The sequence below is a fragment of the Acomys minous genome (assembly GCF_964271855.1).
Source record: "Acomys minous genome assembly, chromosome: 11".
Classification (NCBI taxonomy): domain Eukaryota; kingdom Metazoa; phylum Chordata; class Mammalia; order Rodentia; family Muridae; genus Acomys; species Acomys minous.
Window position 1 is genome coordinate 48,232,754 of NC_140492.1, and position 27,544 is coordinate 48,260,297.

At 44.8% G+C, this 27,544-nt stretch overlaps 2 protein-coding genes across 2 annotated transcripts in view; one reads left to right on the plus strand and one right to left on the minus strand.

Moving 5' to 3' along the window:
- SIDT1 (SID1 transmembrane family member 1) overlaps nt 1–27,544 on the plus strand; it is a 98,759-nt gene that overhangs the window by 66,085 nt on the left and 5,130 nt on the right. The window contains exons 12-22 of the mRNA XM_084801292.1: nt 1,073–1,218; nt 2,047–2,120; nt 3,479–3,545; nt 5,709–5,782; nt 8,172–8,295; nt 8,507–8,624; nt 11,010–11,146; nt 13,083–13,191; nt 18,212–18,288; nt 21,822–21,868; nt 27,396–27,501. Coding sequence (XP_084657418.1) covers nt 1,073–1,218; nt 2,047–2,120; nt 3,479–3,545; nt 5,709–5,782; nt 8,172–8,295; nt 8,507–8,624; nt 11,010–11,146; nt 13,083–13,191; nt 18,212–18,288; nt 21,822–21,868; nt 27,396–27,501 — 1,079 coding nt within the window. The remainder of the gene's footprint in view (nt 1–1,072; nt 1,219–2,046; nt 2,121–3,478; nt 3,546–5,708; nt 5,783–8,171; nt 8,296–8,506; nt 8,625–11,009; nt 11,147–13,082; nt 13,192–18,211; nt 18,289–21,821; nt 21,869–27,395; nt 27,502–27,544) is intronic.
- USF3 (upstream transcription factor family member 3) overlaps nt 15,234–27,544 on the minus strand; it is an 80,785-nt gene continuing 68,474 nt past the window's right edge. Inside the window, exon 8 of the transcript XR_014783083.1 lies at nt 15,234–15,308. The gene's annotated coding sequence lies outside the window, so the exon portion shown is untranslated. The remainder of the gene's footprint in view (nt 15,309–27,544) is intronic.

The following is a 27,544-nucleotide window of genomic DNA, read 5'->3' on the forward strand; positions in this document are numbered from 1 at the left end:
CTCAGGACCAAACTCGGGTCATCAGGCCTGAGCACAAAGGTCTTCTACCCTCTTTGCCATCTCACTAGTTCCATGAGGAGCTGAGTTTAGGGCTTGAAAGACATGACACAGCCAGCCACTGTCAACTGGCCAGCTGCTTCCTTCTCAGGTGTCAGTGGAGTTAGAAGACTAAGGCCGTGAACAAGGTAGCCGAACAGTCCTTCAGCGCAGCTCAGTGCTCAGTGAGCCTGCTCGAGGCTACCCAGATAGTCACTAGGAAAACCTAGAAGTCGTTAAGCAGCCTGAAAGGAGCTCAATTCTGCCCATACCTGTCTTGTATGGCAGGAGTGCATGGGGCTGCCTGTCCCTGCTGTGACGCTTGTGAGCCTGTGAACGATGGGCCCTAAAAAGTCCTGCTCTGTTACTGTGTAACTTGGAGCATGTGGGATCAGTGTAGGCTACTTATTTTTAGTCCTGTAAGAACAGGGTTTTGGTTTGTTTTGGTTTTTTCCAAAACCATCTGAACAGAAGAAAGAAAACGGAAGGGTAGGCTGAGTTCATGCACTCAAGCTGCACAAATCCCATCTGCTGTAGAACATTCACAGGAGCTGAAGAATCCTTCCCAAGGAGGCTGATCTCGTTACATAACGAGAGAAATGGCCTGTGGGGGATTTCTCTGGATGGTTATTCCATGAGAAGTGTACAGTAGTTGGATAGGTATGTGTTTACCCACAAGTGTGAGCAAAGCTATAAATTATTCTGCGTGTATGTGCTTACACATTTGTGTTCGTGTTTTAAACTATGAAAAATGAACCACAAACACGCGTTATTTTCGCATCTGGGTATCTACAAAGAAGATTCCATTATATTTTTTTACAGTTAGCCCTAGAAACAGACAAATTATATCTAAAATGGGAGAAAAGAAAAAAATGGCATTCACTTGAGAAGGCAGCAAGGAGGTGTCTTGTTAGTAATGAGCTAATTTGGAAAAACATGGTATTTTCTAGAATGAGTAAGCCCTGTGCTTTTTGCAGAGGAAAAAATGCCATAGACTGTTCTTGACTTTTAAAGGCAGATGAGTTTTCTGTTTCAGATGAGTCTAGTTCCAGTCCTGGAAGGCAGATGTCTTCCTCTGATGGTGGGCAGCCATGCCACTCAGACACAGACAGCTCTGTGGAGGAAAGTGACTTCGACACCATGCCAGATATTGAAAGTGACAAAAATATCATTCGGACCAAGGTACCAACAGCCCCTGGCCATGGATTTTGAAATGAAAGAAAGTTTGGTAGTAAAATAAACTTCACTGGTGCTTCAGTTTCCTTATTTTTTCCCTTGAAGGGAAGCCAAATCTTTATGAGGATTTAGATGAGACATAGCTAGAGCCCGGGATAATAGTCTCTTCATCAGAACCTTTACTTGGGGTGGGGGATGAGGCAGAATAGGGCACTACATGGTTGACGCGCCCCAAGTGTTTGTGAACAGGAAGGATAAAGGGATCCAAGCACACAGAAGATGAGATTCACCTCAAGACCCTTCTGGAAAACATCATTTGAGAGCAAAGCCCATTTCTTTCCGGCATATGTTTAATATATTGTATTTTACCTACCAAAAGCTGTAAATATAAATCACACCATATTAACTGAATACAATTCAGGAACCACAAAGTGAACAAATCTGAAAGCTGAGAAGTCAGTCGCTTGGATCTCAAACATGTAGGACCCCCACATCAGCCAGATCCTCGAGAAGTCAGTCGCTTGGATCTCAAACATGTCGGACCCCCACATCAGCCAGATCCTCACTTGATGAGCCAAGGACAATAGTAGTGTTGTTATTCCTATGCCTCAAGAAAAGCAATACGAAAAGAAACATCTTGGTGAATAGTTTTAAGGAAAACGGTAGTGTTTTTATTGTGGCATCTTGAGAAAAGCAAAGCTAAAAGAAACATGTTGGTGGATAATTTTAATCCCCAGTGGTAACTGAACTGAAATTTCTAAAGTTCTCCTTTGTGTTCTACACAAGAAAAGCCCAGCTCATCTCTCCATTCTCTCCCCCCCCCCCATGCCCTAGATGTTCCTGTACCTGTCAGATCTGTCCAGGAAGGACCGGAAAATTGTCAGCAAAAAGTATAAGATTTATTTTTGGTAAGTAAGTGACCAGTAGGATCATGGTTTCCTTAAATATACTGACTTGCTTAAATCTATTTATGTGTATGTGTGTGTGTGTGTGTGTGTGTGCTGCAGAGCTGGCAGTCAAACTCAAGGCCACACATGGGTACTCCACCACCGAGCCACACTCTCAAGCCCCTAAACTCTTTAAACATTTTTTTTAAGCTACAACTACTTATATGACAAAGGTTAGTGTTTAATAAGGCATGGGTATGGATGCTTTCAACTTATAACAAAAAAGACCTGTCATGTGGCCACAGTCGTGGGCATGTCCCTCCACCCAGTCTAGAGGCGGAGCTGCCTAGCAAGGGGCCTCCTTCTGTTTAGAAAGCTCCAGAGTCACCGTGGTCCTCATGACACCGCCCCGCGTTATTACTTTCTGGTGAATCCTTCTACTTCTGGATGCAGACATTAGAATGAAACCAAAGATAGCTGAACTGTCATTTGTCCAGCTTTTTGTTGTTGGTATTTTGTTTTTGTTTTTGTTTTTCCAAGACAGAGTCTCTCTGTGTTAGCTTTGGCTGTCCTGGACTCACTTTGTAGACCAGGCTGGCCTTGAACTCACAGAGATCCGCCTGCCTCTGCCTCCCAAGTGCTGGGATTAAAGGCGTGCGGCACCACTGCCCAGCTAAGGGAATTAATTTTTATTTAAGAGCCTCTACAAGCTATTTCTCTCTTGGTACTTGCACGCGAATCACATTTAATCTAACAATGTACTAAAGGGATAATATGGTTATTATAAGAAGTAGGTTTTATCCTGTTTTACAAAAGATTGTACAAAGAAGGGAGGAGGAGGAGGAAGAAGAGGAGGAGGAGGAACAGGAGGAGCAGGAGGAGGAGGAAAAGGAAGAGGAGGGGGACTTCAACTCATTCAGTGCCAGTGGTTAGTTTTAAATACATAAATTTCAGGTCCGGCATAATGGCACTGTCTATAGCCACAGCTCTTGAAATCATCACAAGTTCAAGACCAGCTTTGTCCACATAGCAAGTTCTAGGCCAGTCAGGGGTACATATAAAGATTCTGGATAAACTGGATGACTTACTGATTTCAGCTAACAGTACAAGGATTCTCTGCTATACCCAAACCAATAGCAGTCACCAAGGTGAGTTCTGTTTTCTTCCCTCTGACCTCTTTGGTCTAAATCTTGTCTGCCAAATGCTCAAATGCACAGGAAAGGAGAGGCAGACTGGGGACACAGGAGCTGTGCCACCCGTTCCTAGCTGCTTTTGCAAGCCAACTGGGGCACTATAAGGTGGTAGCATTGCTATATTAACATCTGTGCAGAGTCCACCGCTATGTTGGCAATCACTATTTCTGGTTCATTCTGTTGTAGGAACATCATCACCATCGCTGTGTTTTATGCACTGCCTGTGATGCAGCTCGTCATCACCTACCAGACAGTAAGTGCTGCCCCTCCCAGACGCCCAGACTATGCCCAGGAGCCGTATATAAGAGGTGTAACCTGCCCATATAGGGAACACCAGCACCCTGGCTTGCAGGGAAGAGTTTAGCTTGGGATCAGCTCAAGAACTAATTTTTTAAAGATTTGTTTTCTTTTCAGTCTCTCTCTCTCTCTCTCTCTCTCTCTCTCTCTCTCTCTCTCTCTCTCTCTCTGTGTGTGTGTGTGTGTGTGTGTGTGTGTGTGTGTGTGTGTCTCTCTCTCTCTCTCTCTCTCTCTCTCTCTCTCTCTGTGGTGTTGGCGGGGGGGGGGGGGGGGGCATCCTGAAGCGGCTGGAATTACAGGCATTTGGGAGTTACCTGCCATGCTCTGGGCAGCAAACTCAAGTCCTTTGGAAGAGCAGTGTATGCTCTTAACCACCACACCATCCCTTCAGTCCCAAGAACTACAGTTTTTGTTTGATTGAGACAAGGGCTTTCTGTATTGTAGCTCTGGCTCTGCTGGAACTGGATGTACACACCAGGCTTATCTAGAATTCAGAGAAATCCATGTCCCTCCCAAGTACTGGGATTGAAGGCATGCACCACCAGCCTCCAACAACTTTTTCTTTTCTATACAATTTCCCATTTCAGCTCCAATTAGACTTCTCCTTTAACTACTTCATCTTTAAGGTCTTTTCCATATATTTCCCAATCGTTTCATTACAAAAGGACCTGGTATCTTATATTTTTTTGCTTATCAACATAAAATCAAACATTCAGCCATAATGTCTATGGATGGTAACTGTTATTTATCATTCTGAATGTGTGAGTCAGGAGACAGTGATGTAAATAAAGGTCTAAACTAATGGCCGAGGGCTGTAGCTCAGTAAGGAGAGTGTTTGCCTAAAATTCATGAAATTCTGTGTTCAACCCCTAGCACCTCGTAATAAGATGTAACGTGCCAAGGCTACACACACAGAAGCCCTGTCTCAACCTCTCCCCCCACTCCCCACCCTTCCACCCCGCCCTACTCCCCGTACCCTACCCCAACCCCCACTGCAAAAAGAGTACTTGTTGCTCTTGTAGAGGAACTGGGTTCCCAGTGCCCACATGGCCACTCACAAACTGTCTGTAACTTGGGTTGCAGGGGAGGCCAACACCTTCATCTGACCTCTGTGGGCATTAGGCACACAGGTGGTACACAGTCATACACACAAGCAAAACACTCATACACATAAAATAAATATTTTCAACCATTCATAATAAAACAGTTTCATGGAGCTAACAACATATTAAACCAACAACAAAAAATTTAAAAATTGAGTGAAAAAATTCATACTGAGACATCTTGAGAATGCCCACTGCTCCTTTGTAGAAATCTTGGATCTGAGTCACTGACGTAGGAATTTAATTGGGTCCCAGATATCAAAGTATAAATTTTCTAGAAATTAAAAGGCTTGAGAAGGCCCATTTAGAATAATATGTGGTTAAGGATAGTTTATGTACTATCTCTCAATTTTTTATATGCATTACAATCATGTTGGACACTTTGGAGAATCTCAGGGTCCAGGGTGGTACCCTGAACCAGGGAGATCAGGAAGTAGATTCGTGCACCAGTATTGTTTAAATCCTCTGTGGTTTTTCTATATAGCCAAGCTAAGGATGTACATGACGAAGACAAAGTCTCTATGAGGTCCGAAGCCACTGTTTATAATCTAAACATTCTCTACATACATGGGAACCCTGTCAGAAGCTACAGCTTGCTATGATTTAGGTAGTTTCTTGAAAGAGATGGGGATAGATAAGGAAGACTAGATACTTTCTCAGTGACTGCCTAGCGGGGCTCTCAGAAGATGGGACAGACCCAAAAGGCAGGACCCGATGGTAGCATCCTTTCACGGTCCTTTTGTCATAATAACAAAAGACTCATATTTGGTTGTATTTCATCCTGAGGTTACCCAGTAGACAGGATACCTTTATGTAAAGCATGAATGACAACATAGCCAAAGGTGGGTGTTTTGCTGTGGAACGGTGGCAGGTCATGACCCACCTGCTGAGGAGGAGGTGGGTCACACTTTAACCCCTGGCAAGACATCCCTGTGAGCCCTTTCTGTTCTTTGTGATTTTAGGCAGACTCAAAGGATTGATGTCACATTTTTTCCTTCATTCACTTGATTTTATAGGTGGTAAACATCACCGGCAACCAAGACCTCTGTTACTACAACTTCCTCTGTGCTCACCCCTTGGGCGTCCTGAGGTAATCCCAGCCCTCTGGCTCCTCAAGAAAACTTAGAGATTCTTTCTGTCTAGTATGAGATTTAAGTTTTTGAAAACACACACACACACACACACACACACACACACACACACACACACACACACATACACACACACACACACACACACACACAAAATCTGTGGAAAACCTCCCTGGTCATGGCAAAGAAAATCAAAGCTAGATATTGAGACCAGGTATGCTTCTGTCCCAGGCAATATTCCTGAGAATGGCCTGCTGAGGAGTAGGCCCAACAGTGAGGCTTTTAAAAGCCAGAGCCCAGGCTATGGGTCGCACACGCCCATGAGCATCAGTTGGTGGCCTGTTCTCAGTCTGTTAAATGACCTCCACACACAGGCATTATTGGCACCACCCCAACTTTAGATAAAGATGCTAAGGCCTAGACAGGTAAGGATTTGCTGAATTCTGGTCTCTTAGTTCTTAGTGATACCGGAATTTGTATACAAGCCCTGGCTGTTCTAAAGCCACCAGTACTTGGTGAAGGAAAGCATCTTCCTGAGAGGCAGGAGCACATATTCTCTCTACAGAGCAGGACAAGCCTAGATTTCCTGAAAATGAGGCCACTGTCTGTGATATAGCTGTAGTTGTCCTGAAATCCATAGTTGGAAAGCTGAATATTGACACACTGTGGGTTGGCCTTTGAGAGTCACAGGTGGAGCTAAAATGCTCGTTTGTTTCTGGACCAGCTCTCTCTCTGTCTCTGTCTCTCTCTCTGTCTCTCTCTGTCTCTCTGTCTCTCTCTCTGTCTCTCTCTCTCTCTCTGTCTCTCTCTCTCTTTCTCTCTCTCTCTCTCTCTCTCTCTCTCTCTCTCTCTCTCTCTCTCTCTCTCTCTCACACACACACACACACACACACACACACACACACACACACACGACTCACACTTTGCCAGGGCCATGAAGATAAGAGGTGATCAGGCAGGTGTTATCTGAGCTAAGCAGAAATCTCTGAGAAGACAAAGCTATGTTAAGCCAAGTGAGCATCTTTAAGGAGTTAGATTAAAGAGGATTCTGGTGTTTGTCCAACCATGAAGTCCTAGGTGAAAAAATGCACCAAATGCTGAGTTGGTTTTTTATTCGTTTGGTTGGGTTTTGTTTTTGTTTTAAGTTAGGGTCTCTATTTTTTTAATTTTTAAATTTTTTACATATACATATTTATATTATTACACATATATACAATACCTATACCAAGAAGACCCATGACACAATCAGGAATTATATAAATGTTTCTGTCAAGAATACAACCTTGAAGAAAACATCTTTCCTATCTTGGTGCATCTAAAATTCTGAATGTAAATCAATATCTATCATATCTTATCATTATCAACTTAAAACATCTATCTAGACCTAAAAACATCTTAACCCCTAAACAACTAAACTTAATTGTAAAATTAAATTATTTAGTCTTCAACTTCATCAGAGACTTGAGAAGGAATAAAATTGATTACCTGAGTATGCCAGGAGTGCAGGTTAGTAGCTTTCCAAATGAGAAGATGATAAAGACAGTTTGCTTCCTGAAAAGTCACCCAAAATTCTCTATAATGTTGGAGCATCATCTTCAGCCTTCTAGCCCAATATATCTGACAGACATATTTGAGAGGAACTATTGAGGACTTGCTTACCCTGTCTTGGTAGAATTTGGCTGTCAACTTTGCCTGCATCCAAGCTTGCCCCTTTTTTAGGCAGAATTCTACCTGTGGTAGAAATGAGGACATTTTGCCTAGTGGTTTATTTGCCTCATTTGAAGCCATCTCCATAAGGAGGCTCTTTGATGCTCATCATCCTCTTTGAGGTAGGCTGGGTGTTGCCAGGAGTTAACCTGTCTCATTGTCAGTGAATCTTTAAAATAATAAAAACATTTTTAAATGCCGTATTCTGTACGTCTCTGAGGTTTTTGAAGACCTTATCTAACTATTTTACCTTATCTTTCTATAGAATCCTAGCTATCTGTTGCACCTAAGTTGAATATTCTTGTGATAAAAATAGACTCATAATTGATATGACCATGATTTCATCAACTAACAATTAGCTTGTATATCTTATTTATCCTAAACAGCCTGCAACAGTATTTTTAAAGTATTGGTAGTACACCTTGTATTATAATTGAGTTATATGGGTACAATACCTCATACTAGTGTGTGTGTGTGTGTGTGTGTGTGTGTGTGTGTGTGTGTGTGTGTGTATGTGTGTGTGTGTGTGTATGTATGTATAATGTGTGAAGAATAATCTTACATGTGAATTCTACACCACTGTATCTAAACAAATGCTGAGTCTGCCCGCTCATTGTTGCAGGCATTCTTTGAGCCCCCATGATGGCTCTCCCATTTATCACGTCTCACTCATCCCTACAGTGCCTTCAATAACATTCTCAGTAACCTGGGCCATGTGCTCCTGGGCTCCCTCTTTTTGCTGATAGTGTTGCGCCGGGACCTTCTCCACCGAAGAGCCCTGGAAGCTAAAGACATCTTTGCTCTGGTGAGGAGAGAGTGGAGCAGGTCAAGAGCATGAGGGGGGGAAAGACCATGATCCCAATAAACCTACAGAGGGAAGGGAGGTCTGGGGTGATGATGTGATGTTAAACCTGTGTCTAGAGCCACTTGAGGCCACCACTCAGGCTTCCAGGTTCTGAATGTGACTCTGACTAGTGTCTTTCTGTTAACAACCCCTTCTCCTTTTTCTTTTTCAGGAGTATGGGATTCCCAAATACTTTGGTCTCTTCTATGCTATGGGGATCGCATTGATGATGGAGGGCGTGCTAAGCGCTTGTTACCATGTCTGCCCTAATTACTCCAACTTCCAGTTTGGTAATTAGAATGCATGGTGGTGACATAGACGTAAGCTAGGGAGTCTTATCCTGGAGCCCTTCAGAGGCATCAAACTCATACTCCCAAGAACTAAGAGGCATTTGGGGTGAGCTGAAACAACCTGTGTGGGCTGTGCCCCTGAGCAAGGTTTCTACATGTTATATCCTTTTGTTGTTGTTGTTGTTCTCTCTGGCCACCATTTAGTCTAGAAAACACACTATACTGAATGCTGAAACCATAGTGAGACACAGTGTGAGGGACCAAGCTAACCACCACGGCCCTCCAGGCTTTCCCCCATGTAACTTGCTTAGTTGAGCAGTTAGCCTGCGTTGGGTGAAAGTAATGGGAAACTCAACTTCGAGTGGAATAACTTATAAGGCCATCACACCGGAAGGCAGGGGAAGGGATGGATCTGTGGCTGGCTTACCTGATGGCTCTGACTCTATTTCTCCATGTGACCTTTTGTATGTCCCTAGCCTGTGTGTTGGGTTTCTTTGGATGGTATTTCCTCTCTTGCTGAAAAAAATGGTATCCATAGAACATTTTAGCTTCAGGTCTCCTCCATGTTCAGAGCTGGCTCAGGCTGGCCTGTAGGAAGCCTTCACTTCCAGCAAGGAAACATCTCCATGAGAAATCTCATAATATTCTCTCATACCTTGGTAGCTTAAACAGTCATAGGCACATTCCTGAATCATTCCCTAGGTGATGGCTAGCTTAGGTCTAGGCTGCTACATTCATCACCAAAGGAAATTGTATCAACTTGGACCACTGAGACCCATCCCTTCCAAGGTCAGCGTTAGCTTCTCTGAAGCCAAGAGGCTGGAAGGATGTGCAGTAATGAATCCAAAAGATGGTAGATGCCAAGTTAGTGTTAAGACGTTGTTAAGAGTGAAAAAGGAGGCTGGTGGTCTCTGCCTGTACACCTAGCAGGCCTGGGACGCTGAAGCAAGTAGATCTTTAATCTAGTCTACATATGGTGAAACCCACCTTAAAGAGACACTGCATTAATAAGATCAAAGTGAGGAAAATGAGAGCTGTTTGGTTTCATTTAATTGTTTTTTTATTTTTGGTTTTTGTTTTGTTTTGTTTTTCTAAGACAGGGTTTTTCTGTGTAGCCTTGACTGTCCTGGACTCGCTTTGTAGACCAGGCTGGCCTCGAACTCACAGAGATCCTCCTGCCTCTGCCTCCCGAGTGCTGGGATTAAAGGCATGCACCACCACAGCCCGACCAGTTTGCTTTGGTTTTACAAGGCAGGGTTTCACTGTGTAGCTCTGACTGTCTTGGAACTAACTCTGCAGACCAGGCTGGCCTCGAACTCACAGAAATCTGCCAGCCTCTGCCTCCCCAGTACTGGAACTAAAAGTATGCACCACCATTGCACACACACAACACATAGGACTTAGCTGCCTGGGTTGGGCATCCTCTGTTTAAAGTTCTCCGCAGAGTGTTCCCACCTGAACCAGCTGCGCCAGCGCATTATTTTCAGCATCAGCATTAGCATTTGCCACGGTCAGGCATTTAAATGTTTTGCTGAAGCTTTGAGTAGCGTGAGCATCTCATTGTTGTATTGCTTCCTGTCTCTGTAACTGTAGAGTAGCTGAGCTGCGTTTCGTGGGTAGCTGGTTTCCACCCGTAGGCTATTATGCTGTGCATAGAGATCTAGCAGTGGGTGTGGCCACGTTTCAGAGTGCTGAGAACAGTTTCCACCTGACATTCAATTAAAGTTTTGTGGGTTTTGTTTGTTTGGTTGTTTGGTTGGGTTTTTTGTTGTTGTTGTTGTTGTTGTGTTGTTTTGTTTTTTGGGGGTTTTTGGTTGGTTTTTTGTTGTTGTTGGGTTTTTTGTTTGTTTGTTTTTTTGTTTTGTTTTTGTTTTTTTTGGTCTCCATTGTCAACTAGAAAGTTTAGAATGCACATACCCTTGCAAGTGAGGTAGCTGTTTACTTACCCCATTAGATGTTCTTTTGTGAACCAAAATACATTTGGTGGAGGGAGACAGGTTAGAAACAGAGGGTACAGGATCTTCCTGGAGCAGTGGTTCTCAACTTTCCTAAAGCTGCGACCCTTTAATACAGTCCCTCATGTTGTGGTGACCCCCAGCCCTCCCCAACCATAAGGTTTATTTTTTGTTGATATTTCATAACTGTAACTTTACTACTGTTGTGAATCATAATATAAATACCCATGTTTTCTGATGGTCTCTGGGGGTCGTGATGCATAGGTTGAGAACCATTGACCTAGAGGTTGGGGTTATTGGCGCTGTTATGTTAGACCTCTAAAATTAGCAAATATTCCGCTAACTGAGGCCTGGGCGTAGTCAGAAGCCGAAGCAAAGCTGAGAGTGTCATTGCCAGTCGCCCACTGAACTTCTTGACTTGGGTCCCCAGACACTTCCTTCATGTACATGATCGCCGGCCTGTGCATGCTGAAGCTCTACCAGACCCGCCACCCAGACATCAACGCCAGTGCCTACTCTGCCTATGCCTCCTTTGCTGTGGTCATCACTCTCACCGTCCTCGGAGTGGTGGGTCCCTCTCCATGCCTTCAGCCTGGCTCTGAAAAGTGTCTCCTGGGGACAGAAGGGGGAGAGGGAGTGCCGTAGTTGTTTGTGTCTTCTCAGACCTTGGTGCATGGGTTTGGGACTGTTCGTGGCTCCCTGGCTTGATTACTTCGCTGATGTTTTGAGGGCTTTTGTTTGTTTGTTTTTCAAGACAGGGTTTCTCTGTGTAGCCTTGGCTGTCCTGGACTCCCTTTGTAGACCAGACTGGCCTCGAACTCATAGGGATCCACCTGCCTTTGCCTCCCAAGTGCTGGGATTACAGGCCTGCGCCACCAAGCCTGGCTCAGCTGATGGTTTCTAAGCATCTGTGAAAACTAGCTGAGGGTAGTTTTTATATTCAGATGAATCCAGGGTCATGACAAAACTGGAATACATACATCAAAGCTGATTGGAGAAACCAACCTGACAGAAACAGTTTCTACATGGACAGTGGTTGCTGGCTGCCTTCAGTTACTTGAGGAGCATTCTCTCCCCAGCTCTGGACTGACTGCCCCTCCACTGTGGTTCTGTTAACTGGCCCATCTTGTCTCCCTCCTGGTTTCATTTAGGTAGATTAACCATTATTTTTTAAAGATGCCTGTGAGTTTTGAGGTTAAAAAAAAGCAATATGCACACAGGGCTAGGTGGCTTTTAAAACCATGTTTATTTATTCTTTGACAGTTTCGTACCTGCATATAACATATCTCAAACACATCCACCCCAACTTCCTCCTCCCACCCCCTCAAGCCACCCCCAACTCCCAACACATTCCCCTCCAAACCTTTATGTCTTCTTCATGTTTCTGTTTCTCCAGCCTACTGAGTCTACTTAGTGCTGCATGCATGAGAATGAGTTTAGGACCATCCATGTGGGGGGCTACAGAGATGGCTCAGAAGTTAAGAGGACTGACTGCTCTCCCAAAGGACCCCGGATCAATTTCCAGCACCCATGTAGCAACTCACAACTGTCTCTAACTCCAAGATCTGACACCTGCCGGGCGTGGTGGCACACGCCTATAATCCCAGCACTCGGGAGGCAGAAGCAGGCGGATCGCTGTGAGTTCGAGGCCAGCCTGGTCTACAAATTGACTCCAGGACAGCCAAAGCTAACACAGAGAGATCTTGTCTCAAAAAACAAACAAACAAAAAAAGACCTGACACCCTTCCACAGACATACATGCAGGCAAAACACCAATGCACACAAAATAAAAATAAACAAATTATTTTTAAATTTTTATATATATTTTAAAAAACCCATACCTATGAGTATGAACAACCTACCAATAACCACACACACACATCACCTCCAAAAATGGCTCTCCCTCCCCCGTCAGCTATCAACCTCCAATAGTTTCTCGGTTAGGGGTGAGGCCTTACGAGCTCCTCCCCGTTTATGAGCTCCTCCCCTTGCTCGCTGGCATGCTGTCTGGCTTGATCTTACGTAGGTCTTGTGCAGGTAGCCAGCACTTCAGTGAGGTCGTGAGTACAACTGCTATGACAAGGCTTCCCAGCATGCCTCACCATCCTCCAGCTCTTATATCCTTGCTTCCTCCCATTTTCATGTTGTCCCATGAGCCTTAGCGGTGGCTGATAAAAATGTCCCGTTTAGACTGAATCCTCGACGTTCTCAGTATTTTGACCAGTCATGAGTCTCTGCCTTAGCTGCAGCCCACTAAAAAAGAAAGAAAGAAAGAAAGAAAGAAAGAAAGAAAGAAAGAGAAAGAGAAGCACTTCTGGCCACAGTTGAAAACAGCACTCATCTGTGGGTACATGCGTACATATTTAGAAGGTGGTTTGACACCATGGTCTTTATTGATGGCTAGTTTTTGTTTTGTACTGTAAGCTGCAATAAAAGACAATGATTCTATGGCGTTCTCTGGGGGAAACCCTCAGATCACACTAACCCTCATCTTTATCCCCAGGTGTTCGGAAAAAATGATGTGTGGTTCTGGGTCATCTTCTCGGCAATCCATATTCTTGCTTCTCTGGCCCTCAGCACCCAAATCTACTACATGGGCCGCTTCAAGATAGGTGAGTAAACACATGCACTAACTTCCCTGCGGAAGCAAGCACAGGGTCGTCATCCATTCTCAGTGACAGTGCTACAGGTCACTCGTGAGCAGGGGCTCTGAACTCCCTACCATGTTCAATAGTCTCTAAGAATGTCTTCCTCCTTATAGGATTTCGGTAAGCCACTGTTTCTGGTTTCAGCTGAGAAGAGTTGAGGCTCGCCTCCACCTGCTGGTTGCAACCCAAAAGTTCAGAGGGCATTAGGTCAGGCATGGTGGCACAAGACTGTAATCCCGGCATTTGGGAGTCAGAGGCAGGTAGATCTTGGTGAAGTCAGTCTGGTCTACATAACAAGTTCCAGGGCAGCCAGGACTACATAGAAAGACTTGTTTCAGAAGTGGGGAGGGGGGCTGGAGAGATGGCTTAGAGGTTAAGAACACTGTCTGTGCAATTCCCAGCAACTACATGGTAGCTCACAACCATCTATAATGAGATCTGGTGCCCTCTTCTGGCATGCAGGCAAACATTTGGGCAGAATACTGTAGTATAATAAACAAACAAACAAACAAACCTTTTTTAAAAAAGAAAGAAAGTGGGGGAGGTGCTTAGGAAGCAGTATGCTCACTATACCACAAGCCCTACATAGAGGAACCTCTTTCCATTAGCAGCATTTTTTTGTTTGTTTGTTTGTTTTTTTGTTTTTGTTTTTCGAGACAAGGTCTCTCTGTATTAGCCTTGGCTGTCCTAGACTCACTTTGTAGACCAGGCTAGCCTCGAACTCACAGTGATCCGCCTGCCTCTGCCTCCCGAGTGCTGGGATTAAAGGCATGCGCCACCACGCCCGGCAGACCATTAGCAGCATTTAAAAAGGAGCATTTTTCTAATGCTGAACAGTTGTCAAGAATGAGTCAGACACTATTTCCAGATACAGGGACTGAAACTTGTGAGACTAGCTTTCTTTACTGAATTACTTCTGGCAGTGTGGACTGAGTGGTGTATGGAAATCAGCTTGTCACCCACTGTCAGTCAGCCATCATATACTGGAGGAGGTTCCAGATGTCTTAGAGTATTTTTAAAATGACTTTAGCATATAGGAAGGTCTACCTAAACACTCATTTGTACATTTCAAGATAAATCGTTATTTGTAAACATAGACCTGCCCCTCATATTGGCAGAGCCCAGGGGAAGTTACAAATAAGAACCCACAAACAAAATACGTGAGAATTTCATGTAATAAAGCAGACTAAAGGATACTAAAAATAAAAAAAGAAGAAAAGGGGAGGAATGGGGAATGGAAGGAGAGATGGAGGGAAGAAAGGAAGAAAAGAGGGGGGACAGAGGGAGGGAAGGTTGAGCTAGAGGTAGAATTCAGTGGTAAAGCATGACCTTAGGCTGTACAGGAGTCTGCATCTGATCCCTAGCAAAAGAAAGAAACGAAGAGAGAGGGAGGAGGAATGGGGGAAGGGAGAAAAGAGGAGGGAGGGAGGAACGGAGGGAGGGAAAAAAATAAGTAAATAGATTTTCATTACAGCCTAGAAGGGTCAGGTTGAAATTTAGAATTCTTGGTCCCTCAGAAGAAAACTCTAAAATGTATCTGCACTTCCTACCTCTGGCTCTGTGCTGTGCTTCAGGAGATCGCACAGAGACATAAGGATATTCAACATCCAGTGCCCGCTCATATGCCACACAAGTAGTAACGGCTTGGTGATGCTATGTCTCTGAAAGCATGCACTAACGCTGCTTTCCAACCTCAGGAGGAGGCTCTGCTGGCTCTGAGTGCAGCAGGTCCAGGAATACTGGGGGAGGGAACGTCAAGGTCCAGTAATCCATAATGCGATCTAGAAGTGGAAGGTCCCTTTACTTTATAGATTCTCCACTCAAGGGGCAATGAAGGACCTTGGAACTAAGGGTCCTCCCTGTCCAAAGCAATCCAGTGTAAACAAGTGTCTCAAAGGCTAGAAGGTCAAATACAATGTCGTCCCAATCTGTTATCTCAGCACTTGAAAGGTCAAAGAACAGTGTGTTCAAGGCCAGCTTGGCCACAAAGTGAGGCCCTGTTTTAAGTACATACACATACACACACACACACACACACACACACACACACACACACACACACACACACACACACACACACCCTTCGTTACTTAGCTTTCCCCTTGGTCATAGAAGTTGTACTCTTTCTTAGGTAATGTACTTCCAAGGGCCATTTGATAAGGTTTTCTTATCATGCCCCATATTCCAGACCAAAATCTGTAAGATTATATGAATTGCCAAAAGGAAACTAATCCAGGCTTGCTCTGCTTTCTCCCAGATTTGTGAACACAGAATTAAGTGGTGGGAACAATCCCCGCCCGCCATGGTCCTGGAATGCCAGTGGCAAATACATGCACACAGGAATATAGGACAGGCTCATGCCATAAACATCTTTTGCTCAAGGGATCATTTCTATGAGGGTCACAATGGAAAGGGTTGTTACATACAAAGATTGATGAAGATTTATTCACAGAGTGATGATTCACACGACATCCCTGGAGAGAGGTGACGAAGGAAGGGGTCTCCAGGCAACAAGGGACTAAGCAGCGAAGCCCTCACTCACTGTTCCTTCATTCTAGAAGGGCAGAGATAAAGTGGTCGCGAAAATTGTCCTGGAGAGTAAGTCCCTCTGAAAGGAGCTTTGATTGCTAGAATACTTCACAGAGGGAGGTCCCCTGCAAATGGTGCAGCAGAGAGGGTGTGACAAGAGGGAAGGGCGACTGAAAGACAGAGCTTAGTTTTTAGTTCTGTACCCAGGGAACTGTCCCCATGTGCTTGTCGCTGTAGCAGAGTCAAAGCCTGCTGTTAGAAATAAAATGTGGCTGAGGGGCGTTGCCCTTCCACCTGCTTTAGCAGGATGGCTACCCTGAAGAGAAAGAGACCCCCAAGAACTTTATTAGGAGAGAGTCCTCCCTGATGGGCAAGACAGGGTCCTGAGAACGAACGGAGTTTCTTGTGCTTACAGCCTTGGGGAGCAGGGGGTGGTAGATCATGCCATGTGAGCTGGCCCGTGTGTCAGGAGTTACAAGCCAGGAAGGCACTAGATAAAAGTGTTACAGGTGAGGCTGGGCTTGCAACTGCAAGGCGGATGGAGACAGTACCACAGCAGGCTGGCTTATGCATTCTGTCCTGACAGGATGTGGAAGGAGGTGACCTGTGGCCTGACTGGCGGGTTGAGGATCTTCAACCTAATAACTGTTTCCTTGTGCCAATGATTGTGTTTAAAGTTGGTCGAAGACCGGAAGTTCCATTAAGAGACAGTGGTTCAGCCATCCCTAACTCTTCACACATTTTCCCAACACCTTTGCTGTCTCACTACACATTCCTCTCTCTGCAGTCCTCAGGAGAGCACAGAAAAGGCAGTGGTGGCAACACAGAGCATGTTGGGAGTGAACAGAAAACCACAGAACCGCTTGCCCAGGTTGCTACTGTGTCCCTTGTCTCAGACCCTACAAATTAGACCTCGTGGAGAGTTCACAAGACCAAATGGCTTCATGGCAGCAATTGTTGGCTAAAAGTAGGAAGGGATAGAAAGGAGCCATGGTTTATTTTGGGGGGAGAGAAGTTTTCTGAGTGCCTGAGACAGTCAGAGTCCATGCCCTTCATGGGGGGTGGGGTCTAGGGGTCAGCAAACGGCACTTTCACGAATACAAAGTAAAGGCATCGTGTAAAGAAAAACAAACTAGTGAGTAGGTGGCTTAACTGTTTGGCTTCCTTCTTACAGATCATTTCTCTCTCTTCTTTCTTCTCTGCTTCCCACTGATTCAGATGTGTCTGACACAGGTAAATGTTCCTCAGCCCTTTGTAGGGGCCGCCTGGCTGTCTGCCAGCTCTGCTCCCTGCTTGCCCTCCTAGGTCAGGCAGGCCCCATGGGAGAGGAATCCAGAGAAAGGCTCAGGAGCCAGGCTGCATGGCAACCCATGCTGGGGTGCATGCTTCTGGGCCAGACTCCTTCTTCCTGGTTAAGTTCACCCCCAGGCTGGCCTTGAAGAAAGTGGGGTGGGGGGGGAAGAGCCCCTCAGAGGAGCTAGAGGTCCAAACTCAACAGTCTTGGCTCGGGGTACACTCAGTCTTGCTTTTGATGTCAAGACATGAAGAGCTCACGGGAAGACAGCTCTCCTTTGACCTTGACTCTGAATGTAGCAGCTAGAACTCTGACACTGAGCATGTTCCATTCCAAACACGCCTTCTTGGGGACTACTTTTAAGACACCCTTTCCTGTCTTTCTCAACCCATCTGAACCTTCGATCCTTAATAATTTTGGACTCTGTTTCCATACTGCTACTCTTTCTAAACGTTCTTAGTGCAGCCCAAGACCTCTTTGTTCAGAATTTAGTAACTCATAAATGCATTCATAAATGTAACTCATAAATGCCTTTACGAACTAAGATCCCCACCCCCACCCCACTATGGAGAGCAGCATTTTTAGGTAGATTTGAGGATCCCATTACATCTCTGAGGATAATAAACTCCACCAGAGTGACCTGTAAACAACGGTAGCTTAGCTGAATGGAGTGGGACGGTGACAGCTGCCTGCCATCCATGTCCCTTGGCAGCCTTTCTGCGCTGTGACTCATACCCATGGTGCACCCTCCAAGATGACATGATTTTCCAGATCAGTGGCTCTCAATCTTTCTAAGGCTGAGACCCTTTAATACAGTTCCTCATGTTGTGGAGCCCCAACTGTGAAGTAATTTTCATTGCTACTTCATAACTGTAATTTTGCTATTGTTATGAATTGTAATATAAATATTTGTGTTTTCTGAAGGTCTTAGGAGACCCCTGAGAAAGGGTTATTTGACTCCCCCCACCAAAGAGGTCACGACACACAGGTTGAGAGCCTCGGGTTGAAATCATATAGTTATTACTCACCTGTTAGGTGCAAAGCATTCTAATGGCTTTTAATGGAGTGCAGATGACACCCTCCTGGCCCCCCAGTCTCAGGTCACTTCCCACTAAGTGTATTTCCTCTGTGTGCTTTCATCGTGTGATTGTGTCAACACAGATCTGGCAATCTTCCGGCGAGCTGCTATGGTGTTCTACACGGACTGCGTCCAGCAGTGCAGCAGACCTCTGTATATGGTACGTGCGTGCTCCTGTGTTCCTTGGCCATCTCCCAGAAAATGGAGGAGCAGTGGGAGGGCCAATCCTTGGGTCAGTGACTCAGACCTCCAGAAATCCGAAAGACCAGATGGCCTGAGGTGGTTGCCCTCCCTTTCCTGGGGAAAGAATCCTGTCGCTTACTCTTTTAAAAAGGCGAGCTACAGTGGCCCCGTTTTTATAAACAAAATATTAGCTGGCGTATAAAGAAGCTAAAGGGCACACACACACACACACACACACACACACACACACACACACACACACACACACACACACTCCTTTTCAACTGCTATGTGCATTCTAGTTTTATTTCCTTTTTTGAGAACATTGCCAGTGAGCACTGTCTCTACATTACTCTTGGCTCTTCTTCTCTCTTCCCAAACTCATGCCTCTCCAGTGATTATTGTTCATGTATATGTATAGATCTACATAGACATGCACATGTATACGTAACCTTCCAAGTCTATTTAGTGTTGCCATATGTACATGCGTCCAGGGCTGATCACCTGGGATCGGAAAACCTCTATGGGAGCTTCTCCCCGAGGGGACAGAGTCTCCCTCTCCCAGTGGTGGCCATTGACCACCTGCAGCTCTTCATCTAAGGCTGGGACCGTGTGGAATTTACCCCAGCCATGTTGGCATGTCAACTGGAACACACCAAACCTCTAAATAGTAATAATTACTGTGGGGAGAATGAAGGCAGGATATCTTTATAAATAATCCAAAGAGGTGCTCTCGTGAAGATGGAAACTCACACTATTTTTCTAAAAGACTTCTTTATTATGTATACAATGCTCTGCCTGTATGTACACCTGCAGCACGCCAGAAGAGGGCATCAGACCACATTAGAGATAGGTGTGAGCCACCATGTGGTTGCTGGGAATTGCACTCAGGACCTTCGGAAGATCAACCAGTGTCTTAACCTCTGAGCCATCTCTCCAGCACTCCCTGCCCTGAAAATTCACACTATGAACAGTTTTACCAGGACAGTAGGTGGGAACGGGCACAGTTCTGAGCAGACTGGTCCTTTGGTCACTCTCATTGGCGTATTAGTTTGCTTACTGTTGCTGAGACAGAACACTCAGACCAAAAGCAGCTTGTGGCGGAAAGGGTTAATTTGGCTTACAGTCCCAATTACACGCAGTCACTAAATGAAGTCAAGGCAGGAGCTGAAACAGAGACTGTGGAGGAGTGCTGCCTACTCGCTTGTTCCTTATGCCTTGCTCAGCCTGGTTTCTTATACAGCCCAGGACCACCTGCCCAGGGGTGGCACCACCCACAGGGTTCTGTGTCTTCCCACCTTCCCACATCAATCATGAATCAAGAAAATGCCCCCACAGACTTTAATTTATGGAGGCATTTTCTCAACTGAGGCTCCCTCTTCCCAGATGACCCATGCTTGTATCAAGTTGACAAAGAAACAAAAAACAAAGCAAAACAAAAAAAAAACAAACTACCCAGCACATCTGGGAACTTTCACTTCCCACATGATCACCCCTGTATGTTTTGCTAACAGGAACATTGTTAATCTCTCCCTTATAGTCCTCATGTGACCCGTTTCTATAATAAGCCTGAGAGACTAGGGTCCCAGCCCTGCCTTGGTTTCCTGGCCATCCACCTTAGGACGTAACCAAGTGAAGGGCCACTTACATCCTTTGTGCCTCAGCCTTGGCGTTTGTACGGTTCTGTGCTCAGATCTGATGCTGTCTTCTGCCCTGAAACACTAGAATTCAGTAAGAGCCCAATTAATAATCTTATAACCAGAAGGATTTCCACATCAAGGAATATGAGATCTCAGCCTTACAAGCATGTGCAGGAAAAGTTAGAGACTTGAAGTGGGGAATTTTCTTTAGCCCATCAGGACCTGTGAGTATTTGGGGAGTTGTGCATGCCTGGGCTACGAGCCAGGTAGGGCGATTAATGTCTTAAGTGTAGAACAACTCTAGCTTGACAGCAAAACTGAGCAGAAAAGGTCCAAAATTCTGCACACGCACATGGCTCCCACACACTGACGGCTGTCTCTGCTGTCAGCATTCTCGTCATCAGCAGTACTGCCACCAGTCTGTGGGCCACACACATGGCTGAGCCCTGCCTTGTCCCTTGTCTGGGTTTTAACAAACATTTAATGGCAGTTCTCAAAGCATAAATGACACTACCCTGAACCATCTAGCCTAACACTCTCTCACACTCTGCCTGCTCACCTCTCCTTCCTTTGGCCACCTCTGATCTGCCTCTAGAAGGCAACCCACTTCTGGTGCTCTTTTTCAGTGTGTCATGTGACTAGACTTGAGTCATGTGATGCCGCCTCAGACTTGCCTTTTTACTTAGTAACCTGCAGTTACATTTCCTCTGTGTTGTTTCCATGACATAACAGCTCACTTCTTCTTGGTTCTGAATACTCCTGCAGGGCCTATATTGTCTGTGACCCTACTAAAGGATGCTTTGTTGCCTCCAGGTTCACATCATTACAAAAAAAAAAAAAAAGTACTGATTTAGGAAGCATGGGTAGGCTTTTGCTTGGAACTATATTTTCAGCTCAGTAGGGCGCATACCATGGAGAGAAATTGCCAGATAGGGTGGCAAATTAGCATTCAGTTCTGTGGGAGAAACCAAATTAAACACCAAATTGTCCCCCAAAGCAGCAGAGCCCATTTGTATTTCTATATACATTAGTTTCAATGAACAAAATGTTGCGGCCGCTCCGTGTCTGCACCAGCATTTGGCGTTGGTGTTTCAGATGCTCACTAGTCCAGATAGTCAGTAAGCTGTTTGTGCTTTTGTTTTTAGACGGGGTCTCCCTGCGTATGCCCAGCTGGCCTGGTACTTGCTAAGTAGACAAAGCTGGCCTTGAACTCAGGGATCCACTTGCCTCTGCCTCATCAGTGGTGGGATTAGGGCTCAGCCATTAAAGGCTAGATTCACAACCAAAACTGTAAGTGGTGAGATTAAGGAACTTAAAGGGGAGAAAAAAGGACTTTTAAAAAAATATATTAGATAGATCACTTAGGAAAGCAGAGAATTGGTAAAGTAGGAGAGAAGCGGCCACGCACATGAAAGTATAAGTACATGCTCTTGGAAGTGTTAAGTGGTAGCAAAGGGGCAGGAACAGATGGAGAATAAACCTCACTCAGAGTGAGCTCAACCATTTAGCTCTGCATCTCCCAGGCCCCGTTCCTGAACTTCAGGCTTAAGATTGTGGGTTAGGAGTGAAAATTACCTCCCCCATTTAGTCCTGATTGTTCACTCGAGGCCACAGTGAACACAGAGCAGTGGGTCCAGGTGCTCAGCTCCACTCACCCCTGCGGGGGCAGCCACCCCGCTGCTTTGCTGAGCACACTTGCTTGCACAGAGCTGCTGAATTACATCTGTCTGTAGTCAGGCCTGGCTGCTCAGCCTGGCTGAGGGTTAGTGCGACCCACGGAAATGCCATTCAACATGGCCAGTCACTGTTTCTCCCAGTGAGCTTCGAGCAAAGCAGCCTTGGCTCTAATACTCTCTTTTCCCTTTTCCAGGACAGGATGGTGTTGCTCATTGTGGGAAATCTGGTGAACTGGTCCTTGTAAGTGGAATTATGTGAAATAATGCTTTATTGTTATTAATACCTGTAATGTGCAGCTTAATGTTCTTTGACATTTTACAAGAAAATCTGAAATTAAGGAGACAGTTAAACTGCTTGTCTCAGAGACTTGATTAAAAAGGCATCCTTCCTCCTGGAAACAAACAAACAAACATCCCAACAACAAACACTATTAGGCTGGAAAGTGGCTCAGTTGGTAAAGACACATGCTATCAAGTCTGACGCTTGAGTCATATCCCTAGAACCCACATGGTGGAAGGCGAGACACCCCCCCCACTGGTTGTCCCCTGACCTACACACATGCATACATACACACACACACACACGCATACGTGTATACATGCACCAGGATGTGCTCATATACACAAATAAATATGTAGATAAAATAATTTAACTAAATGAATGCACTAGGAAGCTCTTGTATACTGGAAGGGGCCTCCTCTAAAATGTTGATGCACTGATAGAATTTGTTCAACAAGACAGATACCTATGTGGACAAATTGATTGCATGGATGAATGGATGGGTGACTGAGAGAAAGAAAGGAATAAAAAAGGGAAGGAAGAAAGAGATTGTACCCATGAGTGCAAAAAAATGCAACACAATTTAAAATTATCTGGTAGAACTTTGCATAATGGCTGTTGAGGAGATATTAGTTTTTATTTTATTTTTTGAAGATACATCTTTTTAAAATTTATTATTATTACTAATAATAATAATAATTCACATTACATCCCGATTGTAACCCCTCATTCTTATCTTCCTTTTCCCACCCTCCCTCCCCATGACCTCTGACGGGTGGGGTCCTCCTCCCCGACAATCTGACCACAGCCCATCAGGTCTCATCCTGATAGGCTGCATCCCCTTCCTCTGGGTTCAGATAGGGCCTCTCTTCCTAAGGGGCAGTGATCAAATCAAGGGCACCAGAGTTCTTGTCAGAGGCAGTTCCCCTGCTCCCCTCCCTCCCCGGGTGGAGACTGAGCTGTCCATTGGCTACATCTGATCAGGGGGACCAGCTCCTCTGCTTGCCGTGTCCTTGGCTGGTGCATCAGTTTGTGCAGGTCCCCCTGGGTCCAGATCCTCCAGCCTTGATAGTCTCCTTGTGGGGCTGTTATTAGTTTTTATAAAGTACTTCTTTCTTACTCTGTGTGTGTGTGTGTGTGTGCGTGTGTGTGTGTTTGTGTACGCACGCGCGTGCACACGCACAAGGGTTCATGCTTTGCTATTTCTCTCTCACACTTTTTTTCTGCTCCAGCCACATTACTCTCCTGCAGTTTGTCCCCTTTCGCCCTCTTGTCCTTGTTTCCCCAAGTGAGCATAACCCAGAGCCACAACAGATGCAAATATAGTCTCTGCTGGTTGAAATTATTTTATGCAGCCCATTCACACTCCCGCACATGACATACTTTATTGATATCTCAGAAACAAGTCACTTAGCTATTTTTATTCATGGCTCTCAGCTAGTATGCTTCTCCAGCTCTGTGACATTTGATAGAAAAAAAAAAGACTCCCTGCTCCTGATGCACATCATAAGGACACAATCCACTGAGCAGACAGGGTGAGCGGCCTCGCACCAGCCCAAGTCCATTCTTATTAGAAGGTTAATTGTCTTAATCAGAACATACATGCAAACACGTGTTCACAATGGCGGCAATCTACAGCCGATCTTCAGCATTTACAGATGCCAGATTTGTAAGTGTCAGTATCTACTTAGTGATCATTATTTCTTTGTGTCTTCCCCCAAAAAGGAATCATTCCCATATGGTCCTGAGGAAGAAAACTTGTGTGTGTGTGTGTGTGTGTGTGTGTGTGTGTGTGTGTGTGTGCGCGTGACAGAGAGAGAGGAAGAGAGGGAGGGGGGGGAGGGAGAGAGACTTCCAAGAGCAAGAGCACAGCAGCACATATGTCAAATTGCTAATTGATGAATCCGAAGAAAGTCCATCCATCATTTTTTCAGGGTGTCAAGGATTTCAAGATCTGGAAGGATGGCTTTTCACACCTAATCTAGAACACGGTCAGCTGGACTATAAAATCCGAGGGTATTAATAACAGCTTTGCACTTATAATGCTTAAGGAATAAATTTTGAGAGACATGAGAAATCTTTCTTCTGAAAATTTAATTGCCTTATTAGGACACATAAAAAATTTAACCAAGTTGAGAGACATGTCAAGGTCTAGGCTGGAAGATAAATAACTGTTCTCCTGTTAATGTGTGATTTTAATATCAGAGCTAGAACTGAGAGAATAGGCTTTTATTACAAAATGTATGTGCTTAGGCAAAAGTTTCAACAGCCTCTGAAAAGCAAGGTTAACAGGAGAAAGTGCCGATCTATCCCAACATTATCTAATAGAACTTTCTAGAATTATATAAATGCTCAGTACTGCACAATCCTGATAGGAACTATTAAATATTAACATGTGGACATTGTGAAGTTGAAACGCAGCCAGCGTGTCTGAGGAGGTGGCTTTTTAATTTTTATTAGCTTTTAATTCATTTAAATTTAGATAGTCATGTGTGACTGCCATATGGATTGGCATAGGCTAGCCCAATATGTCAATCTAATATTTTTTTAAAACACACTAAAACAGAATGAGGCAAGCACTGACACAGAGTTAGAAGTATAAACCACTGAGTCAGAATGAAGTGGATGAAAGCAAATGTCTTGGTCCAGACTGTAACCCGGCTACTTGGAATACTAAGGCAGGAGGATCCCAAGTTCAACGGCAGCCTGGATGTCTAATCAAGATTCTTTCTCAGAATCAAATGCAAATGGTTCGTTCCACGGTACAGTGAAGTCAGACAGAACGGAGACAACAAAAATCCTGACAAAACACCATGTCAATGTAGATTTCATCATGGTAAAACTTTTATAAACATGTGATTATATATAGATATGTACATACATATATACAGATATGTATATACATACACACACATGGATGTAGTTTAGTGTGATACCTCAGTACATGTGTTCGCATACACGACCAACTCTTGGCCACCCCTCCATTCCCCACCTTCTTGTCATTAGTGTTCTTCACTCACGTTTGACTTTTCATTTCACTGACAGCCAATGGGCTCAGTGACCCTGCTGTACATTGGCCGTGTGCATACATTCTTTTGCAAAGAACCTAGTCAGAGCGTCTGCTGTGTATGTGCATGTGTGTACATGTGTGTGCATGTACATACACCAGGGAGCCCCTTATAGAAGTCAGAGGGTGATGTTGGGTGTGTTTCTCTCTTGTTCTCTGCTTATTTTTTCAGGAAAAGGTCTCACACTGAACTTTTTTAAAAAAAGATTTCTTTATTTATTATGTATACAATATTCTGCCTGCAAGCCAAAAGAGGACACCAGATCTCATTATGGATGGTTGTGAGCCACCATGTGGTTGCTGGGAATTGAACTCATGACCTTTGGAAGAGCAGTCGGTGCTCTTAACCTCTGAGCCATCTCTCCACCCCAACACTGAACTTGAGGCTTAGTATTTAGACTAGACATCCTGGCCAGCGAGGTGCCAGGGTCCACCTGTCTCTATCCTGGTGTTCCTGAAGTGCTCTGCCATGTCGGAGGCTCAGCACTCAGGTCCTTATGCTTACACAGCACGCACTCTGTCCTCTGAGCCATCCCATCCCTCATCTGCCCATTCTTAAATTGTAGTATTTGTTTTCTATGTTACTGTGTTTTGAATTCTTTGTATTTTGTATATTGTTTAGTTTTCTGTTGATGTGATAAACTCAATGACAAAAGGCAGGAGAAGGTTTCTTTCACCTTACAGTTGTGGTCCATCATGAAGGGAAATCACAACAGGAACTAAAGGCAGGAACCTGGAGGCAGGAACCGAAGCAGCCGAGTGGAGGAGCACTGTTTAGTGGTTCATTCAGTCTGCTTTTTGTTGTTGTTATTGTTGTTGTTTTTGAGACAGGGTTTCTGTGTGTAGCCTTGGCTGTCCTTGACTCACTTTGTAGACCAGGCTGGCCTTGAACTCACAGCAATCCTCCTGCCTCTGCCTCCCGAGTGCTGGGATTAAAGGCATGCGGCCCAGTCTGCTTTCTTATACACCCAGGACCATCTGCCCAGGGGTGACAGCACCCACTATGGGCTGGGCCTCCCACATCAATGACTGATCAAGAAAATGCCCTACAGACGTGTCCGCAGGCCAACCCCAGGAGACTTTTCCCAGTTGAGACTCCTCTTCCCAGATGACCCTGTGTTACGTCAAGATGACAAAAAACAAAACAACAACAACAAAAACCTAGCTAGTAAAGATATTAACCAAAACATAATGAATCCAGAATTGTTGATAACCCTTTTCTCTGGTTTTTGTCCGCTGTGAACTGTTTGCTGTGCAGAGGCCTTTTAGTTTAATAAAATTTCACTTGTCAATTTTCACTTTTTGTTTATTATAGTTGTTTTGTGTTGTGCTGGGGTGTTTGTTTGTTTTTAAGGCAGGGTTTTGCCATCCAATCCTGGCTTGTCTGGTCCTCATTATGTATCCCAGGATAACCCGACACTTGTGGAAATCCTCCTGCTTCAGCTTCCAAAGGGCTGAGATTAAAGGGATACACCAGCCAACACACTGTAGGTTTTTAAAGTATATTTATTTAAGACAAAGCGAAAACTTCAAATAAGGAACTGAAGAACTGTTAGAGCTCAGTGTGGCCACAGAGGCCTTTTTCATCCCAGCACTTGGGAGTCAGAGGGCACCCTGGTCTACAGAGCAAGTTCCAGGACAACCAGGGACACACAGAGAAATCCTGTTTTAGGGAGGAAAGAGTTACAAATATTTTGTTTTACTGAAAAGAATTTTGAAATAAACTAAAAGTTACCCCTCAGACAGAGTAAACGGGAGTTCTAAATTAAATGTAGACAGCTGGCATAGCTCATAAGGCCTGACAAGCTGATCGCTGATGTAATCCTACTTGCAGTAATCTACTCTGACGGACTCATAATCTTAAATGAAATCAAAGCCAGTACTTCTCAAGCGCGCTCTTATTCACAACAGTGCTGTTTGTAATCATGAAAAACTGAAAGGTTCTGGGGAAACTATTTCATCCATAGAGGAAAGATGGCTCTTCACAGTATGTCCACTTACAAGAACTCTGGGAAGTCATTAGAAATGAACGTTCTGGCAAAGATATAATAAATGAAAAGTTACATCACTCATCAAGTTGTGTCATTGTTACCCACCTTCTAGACACACTTCAGTTAGCAGAGGACCACATGGTCTCAAACGATGACGTGGGCTAGTGACATGGTGGTCATCTTGGCTTGTGTAAGTACATCCTAGATGCTCACACAATGCCAAACTCACCTACTGTGCATTTCTCAGGATGTGTTCCTGTCATCAAATAGTGCGTGCCTGTACTGTAAAGCGTCTCTAAATAGTGAGCTCCCCAGCAGTAGTTAACGGCACACCCATGATGTGCCCGATAGTGAACTCCCCAGCAGTAGTTAATGGCACCCCCGTGATGTGCCCTTTTCCTGCTGTCACCACCCTATCCCGCATCCACAGTGCCCTCTTTGGATTGATCTACCGGCCCGGGGACTTCGCATCTTACATGTTGGGCATCTTCATTTGCAACCTGCTGCTTTACCTGGCTTTCTACATCATCATGAAGGTGAGCACGGAGGAGGCGCCAGCCGCCCCAGGGGCCCGCCCAC